Genomic DNA, 16,955 nt, shown 5'->3' on the forward strand with positions numbered 1-16,955 from the left:
TTAACAAAAATGCTTCCGTAAAGACGGTGAAAATATTGTCAATTTTCCCAAACAGGGACACAATTCAATTCTTAAACAATAACCAAAGCCCCTTCTCCGAAAGGGGGAGGGTTACAGTTTACAATTATTTAACAAATGCAACACAACAACGTTTCCCTGACACGGAACCAACAAATGTGATTACAATAGTCAAACAGTAATAATAATAACTAACCTTTTTAATTTATCCCCATTTATGTGAAACCACTTATTCAAGTTCAAGTCATTGATGCAATTTTATACGAATTGCTAATACACGCACACACACACACACACATAATAAGGGAATACTTTCACTTTAATAGTTTCACACTTGCAAAGAGAAAGTAGGAGAAAGTGTGGTGGTAATAGCAGGAGTAAACCACTTGAAATGTGAGAAGCAAATCGTAAAATATTGAGTTTTCTCGAATTTTTGCTTAATTGGGAGTCATATTGAAAAAACTTGATATGCCATGACCCAATCGAATCTACTTGGAAAAATCATAGGTAAATTCCAATTGAAGAAATTCTATATTGTAGAATTGTATTAAAAAGAAACATGGGAACAGGCAGAGAAAATCTGCCTTTTATCATAAGATAAGAGATGCAAAAGTAACAGAGACTTGATTGGTTGGCTCACGCCATACCATTGGTACAGCACAAAGCATTCCCTTCCGTTTTCCATTCAGCCACTGTGAAAGCCCTGAGTAACACACGGTGCAGCATATATGAGGTGACCACATCTTGTCTTGGTCGCCAACTTTACACCCGAAATAATATTTATAGGCAGTTTTTAATTTGGTTGCAATGTTATTCCACTGGTCACGCAGAGCAAATTTTCCACAGACATAACAAAAGTTGTCTGAGTGATTCACACAGCCTCTTCTATTCATGATCTAACACAATGAATACAGTTAAAACGGGTAATCACACAGGGCGAGAGATACACATACTACACGTGACGGCAGCGTAAATGACACTGAGAGTTACCAAGAATAAATTGATGCATTTGGCGCTTGCACACAATACGTCAGCGCCATCTATTGCTAAACTAAATAATGAACTTTCTCATTGTTTGTTTTATTGCTGTTATTTCTTTAATTCTGAATTAAGACAGCTTTGATTTTGGCAAATTTTATAATATAGCCTATATCTAGCTGAAAGTATAGTTATAATCTTGCACATGTGCATAACTCAAAGTCATGACATAGTAAAACAATTCTGAGTGCAGATTTGGAATCAGCATCCTTGATTTAGCAAAATCTTTGTTGTTCAGTGTTATGAAACAGAAGTATTTGATGAGAGGTGTTGTGAAACACAAAATAATAGTCTATGAAGTTTTTCATCCTCAGCAAAATGATATATTTTTACCTCACCTTTGTTATTTCAGTGCTGTTTTGCACCTCTCTACTCAGATTGTATAGATATAGACAGACAGACAGACATACACACACACACACACACACACACACACACACACACATACATCTATCTATTTATATATCTTTCTATATGTATTTGGGTGTTAGGAAAGTAATAGTTTTAACAGAATGGATATAAAAACGAATGTAAACCATGTTTATCAGAATAGTTTTAATCAAGAATGTAATCACCATTGTTTTCAATGACTGCAGCCCAACAGGAAAATAGCTTCTTTTATGACCTGTTCAAAGAAACCTATTTCTTCTGCTGAAAAATGTCTGAAAAGATGCTTAACATTCAACGACTAACTCTGTCTAGCTTTAAATAAGAACAATAATAAAACAGAGTTACTTTCTGAAGGCAGTTTATAACTGATGAAAGATTAGCAAGTTTGAAGTGATGAGAAGATAAGTAAAATGACTTATCTGGCTTCGTTTAGCTGATACCATATTTCATAACATAAAAGACACACGTGACGTTCCAAAAACATGTTGCAAAAAGTAATCTTGTGTCCTATATTTAAAGGTGGGCCTCCCATAAGCTAGTTTGGTCTCTGATGCTCTTTTTTTCTGAATATGCCCTGCTGAAATTAGGGTTTATTTGATATGCCCCTGTTGTCTTTCATGCCATTAAATGTGGTAGTAATAGTAAGAATGTTGTAAGTTCCACTACATTACCTATTTCTTTACTACCCACAAGGGGCTAAACACAGAGAGGACAGACAAAGGGATTAAGTCGATTATATCGACCCCAGGGTGTAACCAGTACTTAACCTATTGACCCCGAAAGGATGAAAGGCAAAGTCGATCTCGGCGGAATTTGAACTCAGAACGTAATGCCAGACGAAATACCTATTGCTTTACTACCCGCAAGGGGCTAAACACAGAGAGGACAGACAAAGGGATTAAGTCGATTATATCGACCCCAGTGCATAACCGGTACTTAATCTATCGACCCCGAAAGGATGAAAGACAAAGTCGACCTCAGCGGAATTTGAACATAGAATGTAACAGCAGATGAAATACAGCTACGCATTTCGCCCAGCGTGCTAACGGTTCTGCCAGCTCACTGATCTGATAATGAAGTGAAGGTGTTTCAGTAGTGGAATATTATTGTGTATGTTATGCATATACTTCATATCTGGTGAAGATCTGTACCACATGGATCTTGCACATGTGATTGTTTCATGTTAAGTAATATTCTTTGCTATCTAAATGATTGAAGTGAGAATCTGATGCATTCCTCAGGTTAGACAAAAGGCAGAAGGATAATGCATAATTGCACCATTTAGTGGTTTCTGCATTGGGAACTGTGCTTTTGACTGGTTGAGGGTGGGGTCAATTTATTCATCAATAGAATATTTCTTTTTCAACACCTGAAATCTTTCTTTTGACTCAATATCGTCTTTTTGGGAAATATCAGAGGACAGTTTCTTAAACAAATTATGACATTCTTTTAGTTCATTTGCATTCATAAATTGTAGACATAAGGAAAATCTTGAAGACTGACTAAGAATGTCTAGAATTTCAATAATTGCCAAGTGGTTCTCTTTAGAATAATATTCTTTAAGAACACATAATATTTCTCCTAAAAGTCCATTGGGTATTTCAGTTTTGAACTGAGCAGCCAGTTGCTCAGTTGTTATCAGCATTAGCATCTCATATTGGGACTGCTTGGAATTTTTATGGCGGCACCATTCTCTCACAAATTCATGGGAAGTCTTTGGTATTTTAATGGGAACCTGAAAAAAAAATTTTTTTATAATTTTTAAAAGCCCAATGAAATGTTTTTAAATATACTACTGATGTACTGGGTGCAAGGCGTATTTGAAAACATTTAATTATTAGTATACTTCTCTCTTCAAACCAACTAAAAAGATTTTTATTTCCTTCAAACCCCCCATGGCAGATAAAATGCTAACACAAGAAAGGAAAAAACATGCAGTCTTTGTTGCCACATGTAGAACAGCAATTTAGAAATAAACAGCTTTCGAGACATGGCAAGATTTTCTCTAAACAAAGTTTGGATAAAATTGGAAGCATCTAGCAAGAATATTTTGACTGTATCAAAGAAAAAGAAACATTCTAAATGTTCAGATATTACAAGGGTCCAGAGTTAAAGCAAAGAATTCGAAATGTTATCAATAAGGACCCATTACTAAAGAACTTGAGGTGTCAAAGCAGACTACAAGAACTGCGGTGCACAAGGATATTCAATACAAGTCATATGAACCGCAGAGGGGTCACTTCATGTCTTCAAAGACAGGAAAGTCATTTGATCTATACCAAGTGGTTACTCAAGAATGATGAGGGCCCTCACAAATGTAACATGCTTTTATTCTCTCTAAAATCAAAAGTCTATGCGGAGAAATGACAGATGGCTAAGAGCCAATCCTTCAGATGTCTCCCAAGTGATGCGTACTAAGTTTCTAGTAACTGCGATGGTTTTAGGGGTGGTGAGTAATGAAGGTCATATAATGCCAGCTCACATCTTTCCACAGAGTCACTGAATTAATGCTACCAGATATGTTGAGGTACTGGGAACAGTTGTTAAGCCCCGAATGGATGAATATGCAGTGAAAAGCCATATGCATTTCAACAAAACTCAGTACCTTCTAACAAAGTCCATAAAACCCACAAATGGATTTCAGACAATCTTTATAACGATGTATTATCAAACTTGTGGCCTCCAAGCTTGCCTGATTAAAACAGTCATCAGCCGCCGGTGACACCAACGACAATGAGAACAACAATAGTAAGAAAAGAATGACTCTTACCTGGGTCTCTGTTTTCTCACAAGTTGTTGCCACTTGTTGAGAATTGCAAGATTTAGCGACTGTATTCCATGATTGCTTGAATTTCTCTTGGATTTTGTCCTCCTTTCCAAGTGGTTTCAAATGGGAAGCCTCTACGATATCCCTGTAAAATATCAGAATGACCGAATACCTAAATGCATGATGGAACTTCATAAATATAGACATATCAAATACATTTTATTTATTCGTGTATCACATGAATTGTTTTTCATGATCAGGTAATTTTTCTTGATTCTGATATTTAAAATAGTTGCAAAGCACCATCCGTACATGGCCAGTGCCAGTGCCGCCTGACTGGCTTCTGTGCTGGTGGCATGTAAAAAGCACCATCTGATTATGGCTGAGGCTAGTGCTGGCTGACTGGCTCCCATTCCCGTACCAGTGGCACGTAAAAGCACCCACTACACTCTCAGAGTGGTTGGCGTTAGGAAGGGCATCCAGCTGTAGAAACATTGCCAGATCAGATTGGAGCCTGGTGTGGCCTCCCTGGCTTGCCAGTCCCCAGTCAAACCATCCAAACCATGCCAGCATGGAAAATGGACATATGATGATGGTGGTGGTGGGGGTGGGGGTGGTGGTGATGGTGGTGATGGTAGTGGTAATGATGATGATGATGATGATGAGGAGGAGGAGGAGGATGAGCTTGATTTCAAACTTGCTTTCTCGTTTCCAATGCATTCTATACAGCTATTCTAATGTAACTTAAACTGGCCCTCCATCAGTTATGATGACGAGTGTTCCGGTTGGTCTGATTGATGGAACAGCCTACTCATGAAATTAATGTGCATGTGGCTGAGTACTCCACGGACACAACACATGTACCCTTAGGGTAGTTCTCAGGCATATTCAGCATAACATAATGTAACAAGGTTAGCCCTTTCAAATACATGTACAGCCTATTTTTGCCAGCTGAGTGGACTGGAGCAACGTGAAATAAAGTGTCTTGCTCAAGGACACAATGCATCGCCGGGAATTGAACTCAAGACCTTACAATTATGAACTGAACCACACACTTTCACATAATGTAATTATGTAATTTACTTTACCAACACATCATAAAACTAAAAAAAGTCAGTGCACTACCTTGATACTTAATATCATCATCATCATCATCATCATCATTTAACATCCACTTTCCATGCCTGCATAGGTTGGACGATTTGACTGAGGACTAGCGAACCAGATGGCTGCACCAGGCTCCAACCTGATCTGGTAGAGTTTCTACAGCTGGATACCCTTACTAACGCCAACCCCTCAGAGAGTGTAGTGGGTACTTTTACATGCCACCGGCACGAGGGCCAGTCTGGCGGTATTGGCAACGGCCACACTCGAAAATGGTGTTTTTTATGTGCCACCTGCACAGGAGTCAATCCAGCGGCACTGGCAACAACCTTGCTCGAATGTTTTGTTCACGTGCCACCGGCACAAATGCCAGTAAGGCGACGCTGGTTACAATTACACTCAAATGGTGCTTTTTATGTGCCACCGGCATGGAAGCCAGACAGCTGCTCTGGCAGTGATCCCGCTCAGATGGAGCTGTCAGCGCTCCAGTTGCACAGGTGCCAGTCATCGAACTTGGTTCAATTTCGATTAATAATACTAATAATTTTTCTACAACGGGTACAAGGCCTGAAATTTGTGGGGAGAAGGGATACTCAATTATATCACCCTCGGTGCTTAAATAGCACCCCCTAAAGGGGGGAGCTATTTTTCAGACCCCAAAAGGCTGAAAGGAAAAATCGATATCAGTGGAATTTGAACTCAGAACATTAAAAAAAACAAAAAAAATGCCACTGAGCATTTTGTCCAGAACAATTCTGCCAGACTGTTGCAGCAGTAGTAGTAGTAGTAGTGGTGGTGCTGGTGCTGGTGGTAATAGTAGTAGTAGTAGTAGTAGTAACAATAATCTGCTCCATTATTACCGGTTTATCATATTACTATTACAACTTACGTCACTTTCATTAATGCATTATCTTCATTATCGTTTTCCTGGCTATTTTCTACCCCAGCACCAGGTACCAGTGTCCTCAGCTCACCCTCATGCCATAACATCCACCGTCCATGTCAGAGATAAGCAGATACAGTCAAAAATAATGATCACCTACATTTGAAATTTTGCAGTGTTTAGTTCATCACCTCACTGCTTTGAGTTCAAATCTCACCGAGGACAACTTTGTTTATCATTCCCAACATGGGGCATCTGTGTTCTTTGGTAGTAAGCTTAATCTCCCATCTATTTACAACCACCACCACCACCACCATCAGAACGATGACTTACACATTCCTTCATAATATATATCCCAGTGGATTTAAACATAAATATGCTAATCCCTTTTGTATTTTATCATCAGAGAACGACACATTTGATTCAATAGAGCAGCGTTTCTCAACCAGGATTCCCCAGAACCCTAGGGTTCTGCAAAAAGTTCCAAGGGCTTCCACAAGATGAGTGAGATAAGCTAATGCTAATTTCATCGAAATCAAATTCAATGACTGGCATCCGTGCTAGTGGAACACTAAGAGCACCATCTGAGTGTGATCATTGCCAGAGCAGCTAACTGGCTTCCATGCTGATGGCACATAAAAAGCACCACTCGAGCATGATCGTTACCTGCGTTGCCTTACTGGCAGGTGAAAAAACATTTGAGCAAGGTCATTGCCAGTGCCACTGGACTGGCTCTTGTGCAGGTAGCACGTAAAAAACACCATTTGAGCATGGCCATTGCCAGTACCACCTGACTGGCCTTCATGCCGGTGGCATGTTAAACCACCCACTACACTCTCGGAGTGATTGGTGTTAGGAAGGGCATCCAGCTGTAGAAACTCTGCCAGATCAGACTGGAGCCCGGTGCAGCCATCTGGTTCAGCAGTCCTCAGTCAAATCATCATACCCATGCTAGCATGGAAAGCAGACGTTAAATGATGATGATGATGATGATGATGATGATTTGTTTTAGGATTTGTCCATTTGTGAAATAACATCTAAACTGAAATTCAAATGCACAAATTTAATTTCCGTGACCCATAGTTTAAGAAGCGCTGGTCTAGTGGTTAGAGTCTGGACTGGGTGGTGGATTGTGTTCTGGAACAACACTCATCCTTTCACATTATTACAATCATTTCAGCTGTGAGTGAGCCCCACCACTAACAGGGGAGTTACTACTCTGGTGGGCTGGCATCCAGTTCAGGGGGAAAATGTTGTAATTTCAGTCATTATATGTCAGGGAAATTGGGTTCAGCCCTGGCCTTATTAGTCCCAGAACTGACAGAAAAAAAAGAAAACTTAAGCATGGTTGTGTGGTAAGAAGTTAGCTTGCCAATCACAGAGTTCCAGGTTCAGTCCCCTAGTATAGCACTAGGAAAGTGTCTTCTACTATGGCCTTCAACTATGGCCTTCTACTATGGCCTCTTCTATGTCTTCTACCAACACTGTGACTAGATTTAGTAGATGGAAACTGAAAGAAGCCTATCATATGTGTGTGTGTGTGTCTTTGTATCTGTGTTTGCCCTCCACTACCACTTGACAACCGGTGTTGGTTTGTTATGTTCCAATAACACAGCAGTTCAGTGAAAGAGGCTTTAAAAAAATTGAGTACTGGGGTTGATTTATTCGACTAAAAATTCTCCAAAACAGTGCCCCAGAATGGCCGCAGTCTAATGACTGAAACAAGAAACAAATAAATGATGGAAAATAAAGACGAGTCTAAGAAAACATCAAAGACACAATTTCAATTTAATTATTCCACCCCACCCCACCCCGAAGTGACAAGAAGATGCTAACCTAACAGGAAAAGGGTTAAAGAAAATGTTCCGTTTGTGTATCACAATAGTAAATAGTAAGTTAAATAAGATGCTTAATGCTTCTGGTTTTTGCTTTGATACAGCAAATAATGTCTTCTTTTAAACATTGAGATCCTTACAAAGAAATTATATCAGACTAATGGAACATGGCAGGCATTGGAAAGGGTAGGGGTAAAGACACATACATACGTACATACATACGTACATACATGTATATATATACATATATACATATACAAGCATACATACATGCATAATACATACATACATACATGTATGCATGCAACTATACATACATGCAAACATACATGTAGACATACATACATTCATATATACACATGTATTCATATATATATATATATATATATATATATATGCATATATATACATAAACATATACATATGCATACACACATACATGTAAATGCATCCATGTATGTTGTATGCATATATATATATGCATACAACATACATGAATGCATTTACGTGCAATATGCATATATACATACAAACATGCAACATACAAACATACATATATATATACACACACATACATACATGTATACGCATGCATACATTCATGCATACAAACATATATATACACACGCACACCTACATATAAATATATACATACATACACACAAATATACACATACATATACACACACACAAACATATATACATAGGTATATACACATACATACATATATCTGGTTAAGATGTTAACATGGCTGTCAAGTGATTAGTTGAATGAGGTCTTCTACATCCATTCATACGAGGCTGACAGCTAAAAACAAGCAGGTATTGTAAGTCAGGTGTGCACCTGTCTATCTAACAAGCAACAGTTGAGATGCTGAAAGAGGCTAACTCTCCATGTTCCTCTCTAGAACAAGTCATTTCGAAATGGCATACCAAATGAAAATGCTTGGAGCTGTATTTCAGTTTCTGACCAGAGAGAAACAAAGGTAGAACCTCTCTTACCCTCTAGAAAAAAAAACAAAAAAACAATCAAAGCAAATACATACATATGCATATGTACATACATGCATATACACACACACACACACACACACATACATATACATGTGTGTGTGTGTGTGCTTCTGTGTGTGTATTTGTGTATACGTATGTAAGTGTGTATATATATTTATACATATATGCATATATATATATATAATATATATATATATATATATATATATATATATATATATATGTATATATATATTCGTATTCATATATACATATATGTATGCACACACTCACAAACACACAGACAGATATTATATATATATATATGTATGTATATTCATGCATACGCACACATGTGTATATATATATATTTATATATAAATATATATATATATATATACATATATACACACATATATATATAAATATAAATATATATATATACATATATATGCACATTCAAATATACATACAACATACATATCTACATACATACCTTCACACATAGAGACACAACATAATAACAAAACGAAAAAAACTTGTTTTCTTGTCACCATCATCATGGTGGTGGCGGTGGCGGCAACGATGACATTATTATATGTCAGTTAAGCTCTACACCTGAACTAAATTATTTCCACCTAACTATTACATCCCATCAAACAGGGGACAAAAGCACACAGTTAACCAGATGCAGGATAAATAATTTGCTGGGCACTTTTTCTGGTAGGAGAAAAAAAAAAAAATATATATATATATATATATATATATATATATATATATAAAAATATATATATATATATATATATATATATATATATATATATATATATAAATATATATGCAAAATTACTAAATAAATATATATAAACAGATAGGTAAATAGTAAAGTAAAAAAAAAAAACAAAGAAAACAAGTAGGTGTTTTGTCATTTTTTTTTTTCCTAAAATGTCACAAAGTTAAATTGAAAGAATTAGATTAAAGGAATAACTTCAGTCAGGAATATCACAGAAAAACACTTTAAAATCAAACAACTGACTTATAACACAATTGAGATTACTATAACCCTCTGATTTCTTTGTGACTGTTTTTATGTTTATATCCATACATACATATTTTACATATATATATATATCATCATCATCATCATCATCATCATCATCATCATCGTTTAACGTCCCTTCTCCATGCTAGCATGGGTTGGACAGTTCGACCGGGGATCTGGGAAGCCAGAAGGCTGCGCCAGGCTCCAGTCTTATCTGGCAATGTTTCTACAGCTGGATGCCCTTCCTAACACCAACCACTCCGTGAGTGTAGTGGGTGCTTTTTACGTGCCACCTGCACAGATGCCAGGCGAGGCTGGCAACGGCCACGGTCGGATATATATATATATATATATATATATATATATACATATATACCAAGGGTACGAGAGGTATTGCTGTCTAGAAGACCCAAAGATTGTCGGGTAACACTAAGTAAGTGCTATGGACAGACCATAGTTAAACTCTTGGTTCGATAATGATACGAGTGAGAAGACTAATGTGGGTCTTTTATTAGTATGCTTCTATATATTAGACAGAATGAGATAACAAAGCCGAGGCTGTGGGGACTCAGATATTTTCTCACACAATCTCTGATGAAGGGATATCCATAATATCACAGAAACAGCTGTAAGACTATTTCATTATAAATGTCCTGGAAACTCCTCACAGCCTTGGATTTGTTATCTCATTCTGTATAACACACACACACACACACATATATTCAGGACCAGGTACTGAAATAGACTAGGGTTCAAAGGCGCACAGCTCTTCAATGCCCTGCCACAAAAATTAAGAAATCTGCATAAGGTGGACGCAGATGTCTTCAAAAAGGAACTAGACATCCCCCTCTCTTCAATAGCAGATGAACCAACAGCCCAACAACTCCTTTATACACCAAATAGACCAACAGCAGGGTAAAAGGCATATGCAAGAGTGGTGATGTGAAACATCACAGACTGAGGAAATCAGAGAGACCACAGTGGTACTCCAGCGTGACAGCAGCCACATGGCTGAAATGAGTATAAGAGTATATAAACATATATCATCATCATCATCACCATGATATATGTTTATATACTCTTATACTCATTTCAGCCATGTGGCTGAATATATATATAAATAATTATATATATGTATGAATGTATGTATATATATATATATATATATATATATATATAATATATAATGTGTGTGTGTGTGTATGTATATTTATATATATATATATATATATAATATATATATATATATATATACATACACAGACAGACACACACACACATATATATATATATATATATAAGCATGATGTTAAATGATGATGATGATGATGATGATATATACATATACATATGTGTGTGTGTGTGTAAATCAACTGTGTTACCAATATTGACCTCATTATCAGATGTTGTTCTAGACTGTTCTTTCCAATGCACTTCCAATTCTTCCTTGATGGCACTATTCTTTCCCCATCTTGTCCCAAACTGTTTTACTAAACTGTTATCATTCCATCATCATGAAGGCCTCTTGAATGGTCTTTTCTGATCCCTTATTGTGCCACTCAGCAGCTGCACAGGTCCACCCATTGTCTGTAAACCTTGAAACAAATCCAACGTAGTGGAACTTATGTTTGTGGTTTTTCTGCAACCATGTTGTTCCCTCTGCTTTGTTCTTGAACCACCCCATTTCGGATATGCTCTTGCAGTTTTATTCCTAGCACAGATCTTTCCATAGTCCCTTATGTTATGACCAATTGATGTTCTTCTCCCTACATAGGAACCCACACTTCACTTTTGTATAAGAATGCAGTTATGACAGTGTTATTGAAGAGACTTAGGAGTGGCTGTGTGGTAAGTACCTTGCTTACCAACCACATGGTTCTGGGTTCTGTCCCACTGTGTGACACCTTGGGCAAGTGTCTTCTACTATAGCCTCTGCCGACCAAAGCCTTGTGAGTGGATTTGATAGATGGAAACTGAAAGAAGCCCATCATATATATGTATACATATATATGTATGTATGTGCGTATATGTTTGTGTGTCTGTGTTTGTCCCCCCAACATCGCTTGACAACCGATGCTGGTGTGTTTATGTCCCCGTAACTTAGCGATTTGGCAAAAGAGACCAATAGAATAAGTACTAGGCTTACAAAGAATAAGTCCTGGGGTCAATTCGATCAGCTAAAGGCGGTGTTCCAGCATGGCTACAGTCAAATGACTGAAAAAAGTAAAAGAGTAAAAAGAGAAAAGAGAGATACCATCTGATCTAGCTTTGCTTTGAACACATCGTTTACCAAATCTAATGCCATCCATCCTGCCCTCATTCTCCTCCAGCTTTTAATGTCTATGTTTTAGCACATATTCATCTCCCCAATTTCATTGCTTCCTAACTCTGTCAAGCCTTGCGCTACATCGTTGGACCACATGTATTTTGCTTTAATGCCATTCATTTTAAGGCCTACAAAATCAGGAAGAGATAAATACCCTCACACACACACATCAGTTGATGGAGGGAGGGAGGGAGGGAAGGATGGATGAATGGATGGATGGCTGGATGGATGGATCAATGGGTGGGTGGATGCAAAAATGTGTGCATGTGTGTGTGTGTATATATATATGCAGAGAAAGAGGGGAAGAGAGAGAGAGAGCCATGCAGCTTTTTACAGTAAGAACTTAACCTACTCCATTCCTTCTCTCACAGTTTACCCCCTTGACCCCTAACATAAAACCAACCCACCGTCCATGAGATTCATAGTCTTGTGAGCTCAACAGTGATCTCATTAGTGCTAGTGGCATGAAAAAAAGCCCCAATTACACACTTTAAAGTGGTTAGTTTTAGGAAGAGCATCCAGTCATAGAAACCATGCTAAAACAAGGTGGCGAGCTGGCAGAAATGTTAGCACACCAGGCGAAATGCTTAGAGGTATTTCGTCTGCCATTACATTCTGAGTTCAAATTGATTTTGCCCTTCATCCTTTTGGGGTCGATAAATTAAATACCCAGTTACACACTGGGGTCGCTATAATCGACTTAATTCCTTTGTCTGTCCTTGTTTGTGCCCTCTATGTTTAGCCCCTTGTGGGCAATAAAGAAATAAGAAACCATGCCAAAACAGACACTGGAGCATAATGAAGTTGTTGGACCCGCTGAAACCTGCCAAGTCATGAAAACCCTTCCAGAATGAATCATGGAATTTAAATCATCATGTATTATCATCATCATCATGGTTTAATGTCCGCCTTCCATGCTAGCATGGGTGGGACTTATATATATATATATATATATATATATATATATATATATATATACATAAAAGAAAAAAACAAAAATGGAGATTGGGAAGTTAATTATTTATTATTGACACTAAATTAATCATCATCCCTTACAGCTGTTTCCAATAATACTCAGTATTACTAAATTTATATGACCTGAGAATAATATCTTCAGAGGGGAAAAATATACCCTTGGATGTTTTGTATGTGTTTATGGATTCATTATAGCAGACCATATGCTTTTTATACACACACACACACACACACACATATATATATATATATATACCTATTATTTTAAGGAAATTAATTCCCAAAAATACTAGGTATTGAACCAGTATTTTCTTGGATGAAACCATCCCTTCATGAGGTTAACACAACCTCTGATCAAATTTGCATACAAAACAAACTTCCATGGAGTTTCTGTCTACCAATTTCACTCACAAGGCATTGGTCAGCCTGAAAAAACAGTAAAAAGATTGCCCAAGGTGTTGCACTGGGATTGAACTTAAGACCACATGCTCTGTGTGTGTGTGTGTGTGTGTGTGTGTGTGCGCGTGTGTGTGTGTGTGTCTGTGTGTGTGTGTGTGTGTGTAGAATTAGACATATATTTATATTTTACCTGATTAAAACAATATTTCTATGTAAGTAGGATTTAATCTTAATTTTTATCTTTGTAAAAATATGCAAGAAAATTATCTTTCTGATTTTTTTCTTTTTGTATGCCAAGGATGACCAGAAAAAGCCTTTCATGACTTGAGCAATAATACATAATTTGTAATTTGAGAAGTAGTTCATTATTCTTATCTCTCGTGTTTATGTTGTAGGACTTCGGGATTATCAGGGAACTCACTTTAATGGCTTCATACTATATCATCATCATCATCATCATCAATTAAAGTCCACTTCCCATGCTAGCATGGGTTGGACAATTGACTGAGGGCTGGCAAACCAGATGGCTGCACCAGGCTCCAGTCTTGATCTGGCAGAGTTTCTACAGCTGGATGCCCTTCCTAACACCAACCACTCCAAGAGTGTAGTGGATGCTTTTACGTGCCACTGGCACAGGGGCCAGTCAGGCGGTACTGGCAATGACCTCGCTCAAATCCTTTACACATGCCACCGGCACAGGTGCCAATAAGGTGATGCTGGTAATGATCACACTCGAATGGTGTCATTTACATGCCACCGGCACGGAGGCCAGATAGCCGCTCTGGCAATGATCACGTTCGGATGGTAACATATTAAAAAATAAATAAAATAAAAAATAAAATAAAATGTAGTGTTTATTGTTGTTGTTGTTGTTGTTGTTGTTGTTGCTGTTGTTGTTTGGCCTTTGGTCAGTCTTCATTGAGAGTGGACTTATAATCCAAGGAGTTCTAGCCATGGCCATCTCATCGAGGACAGCATTGTCCAAAGCATCCTCCTTTCTAAAAAAACACTAAAGTGTGATTTGAGGCAGAGTTAGCTGCTATTACTAGCACGTTGAGCAATTCCAGAGAGGCTTCCTCCACAGAATTGTTGGTATTTTTTTTAACCCCAGGTCAGCAGTGATCTTTGGTCATAATTATTTTTTCATAATTCTGCTGAACTAAGGATCACCCAAGGCTAATGACAGGAACATTTAACCCTTTAGTATTCCGATAGGCCATATTTGGCCAAAATATTCTACCTGCCTTATGCTCCACCCAGCCAAATCTGACCACGCATATCTTACCTTAGTATGTCATTCAAAAACTAAACAATCCTGAAACTAAACAAACTATAGGTGTAGGAGTGGCTGTGTGGTAAGTAGCTTGCTTACCAACCACATGGTTACGGGTTCAGTCTTACTGCGGAGCACCTTGGGCAAGTGTCTTCTACTATAGAGTCAAGCCGACCAAAGTCTTGTGAGTGGATTTGGTAGATGGAAACTGAAAGAAGCGCGATGTATATATGTATGTGTGTGTGTGTGGAGGCACAATGGCCCAGTGGTTAAGGAAGCAGACTCGTGGTTGTGGGATTGCGGTTTTGATTCCCAGACCAGGCGTTGTGAGTGTTTATTGAGTGTAAACACCTAAAGCTCCACGAGGCTCCGGCAGGGGGGGGGGGGGCATCCCTGCTGTACTCTTTCACCACAACTTTCTCTCACTCTTTCTTCTGTTGGCCTGCTCGCTTAGCCAGCTGGGTGGCATCATTTGAAGGCTAAAACAATGTGAAGCGCATTGTGACCAGCAATGTGTAGCAACATCTGATAGCCTGGTCAGTCACAATGATCACAGTGATATGTATATGTATGTATGTGTGTATGTGTTTGTGTGTTTGTGTTTGTCCTCCCAACATCGCTTGACAACTGATGCTGGTGTGTTTACGTCCCTGTAAGCAGTTCAGCAAAAGAAAAACCAATAGAATAAGTAATAGGTTTACAAAGAATAAGTCCTGGGGTCGATTTGCTCAACTAAAGGCGGTGCTCCAGCATGGCCACAGTAAAATGACTGAAACAAGTAAAAGAGTAATCACATCATTGAAATCTTGAAGCTATGAAATATTGCATGTTTAATTGAAAACAGCCTGAATAAATGAGCAATACATTCGACAGGGGAATGTGAAGGTTAAAGAGTTAAACATGTAATTATTTTAAATTACATTTTGAAAGCTGCATGTCTTTTATATACTTCAACCAGAAACTGGCAGTAGGGGCAGTTTGCAGCTTGAGACAAGCAGAGTTATGTGTCCTGCCTATTGGCAAACACAAAGACTTTGAAGTGAAGTTTAAATTAATAACCATTATTGGCAAATTTCACCAATTTCATGTCTATAATTCTGCTGATTTACTAGAAAAATTTATGAGAAATTTTAATTAACTAATCAGTAATTTAGTGGGAAAAAAATAAAAGACAAGTCTAAGACTAAATTAAGTGTAAATAGCAAAAAAGAAAAACTTATAGAAACAAAACAGGAAAAACAAATAAGTTAAATATTAAGGATTAATGGTTAATGATTTATGGTACCAGCACAAATTCATAGGGTGGAGGGGAAAATATAAATGAGTGAGTCGTTTGGTTTGGACTTGATGCTAATTACTATTAGACCTCTTAATCATTTTTATACCAACTTGGCTCAAACCAGCTCTGGCTCTGTAGTACAAATGCCTTGTTTGCAAAAGTTTTGTATTAAAATCTTCCACCAAACCTTAGTCACAATTTATTTTCCTAACACTAGCTGAATGATAACTAAGTTATTTTACTAAAATCTTTGTTATATTTAAAGCAATTGAAAGAAACACAGAGCATCTCAAAATAAATACAGTAACGAAAGGGTTAAAGTTGGAGATAGAATAAGGCCTTTTGATACCAAACTGGCTGAAACCACCTCTGGCTCTGTAGTACAAATGTCTTGTTTCCATAAGTTTTGGATTAAAATCTTCCACCAAACCTTAGTCACAATTTATGTTCCTAACACTAGCTTAATGATGACGAGGTCATTTTACTAAATTCTTTGTTATATATAAAATTAATTGAAAGAAATACAGCATCTCAACAGATATATGGTAATAAAAGGGTTAAAGGATGACATGCAAAAACTTAAACTCAGAAAAGAGTGAGAGAGAGATAGATGAGACTGAATAATGTAAGGTA

General features: G+C 37.5%; 1 protein-coding gene across 1 annotated transcript in view; it reads right to left on the bottom strand.

Annotated features, from left to right (window-relative positions):
* Nucleotides 1-2,708: 2,708 nt before the first annotated feature.
* The window catches only part of LOC115215251 (coiled-coil domain-containing protein 103-like), a 29,437-nt gene continuing 15,190 nt past the window's right edge, over nucleotides 2,709-16,955 (bottom strand). The window contains exons 3-4 of the mRNA XM_029784494.2: nucleotides 4,217-4,358; nucleotides 2,709-3,181 (exon numbers count right to left, since the gene is read on the bottom strand). Of these exons, the coding sequence (XP_029640354.1) occupies nucleotides 2,783-3,181; nucleotides 4,217-4,358 (541 nt within the window). The 3' untranslated portion in view covers nucleotides 2,709-2,782. The remainder of the gene's footprint in view (nucleotides 3,182-4,216; nucleotides 4,359-16,955) is intronic.

Source organism: Octopus sinensis, linkage group LG8 (genome assembly GCF_006345805.1).
Source record: "Octopus sinensis linkage group LG8, ASM634580v1, whole genome shotgun sequence".
NCBI classification, from domain to species: domain Eukaryota; kingdom Metazoa; phylum Mollusca; class Cephalopoda; order Octopoda; family Octopodidae; genus Octopus; species Octopus sinensis.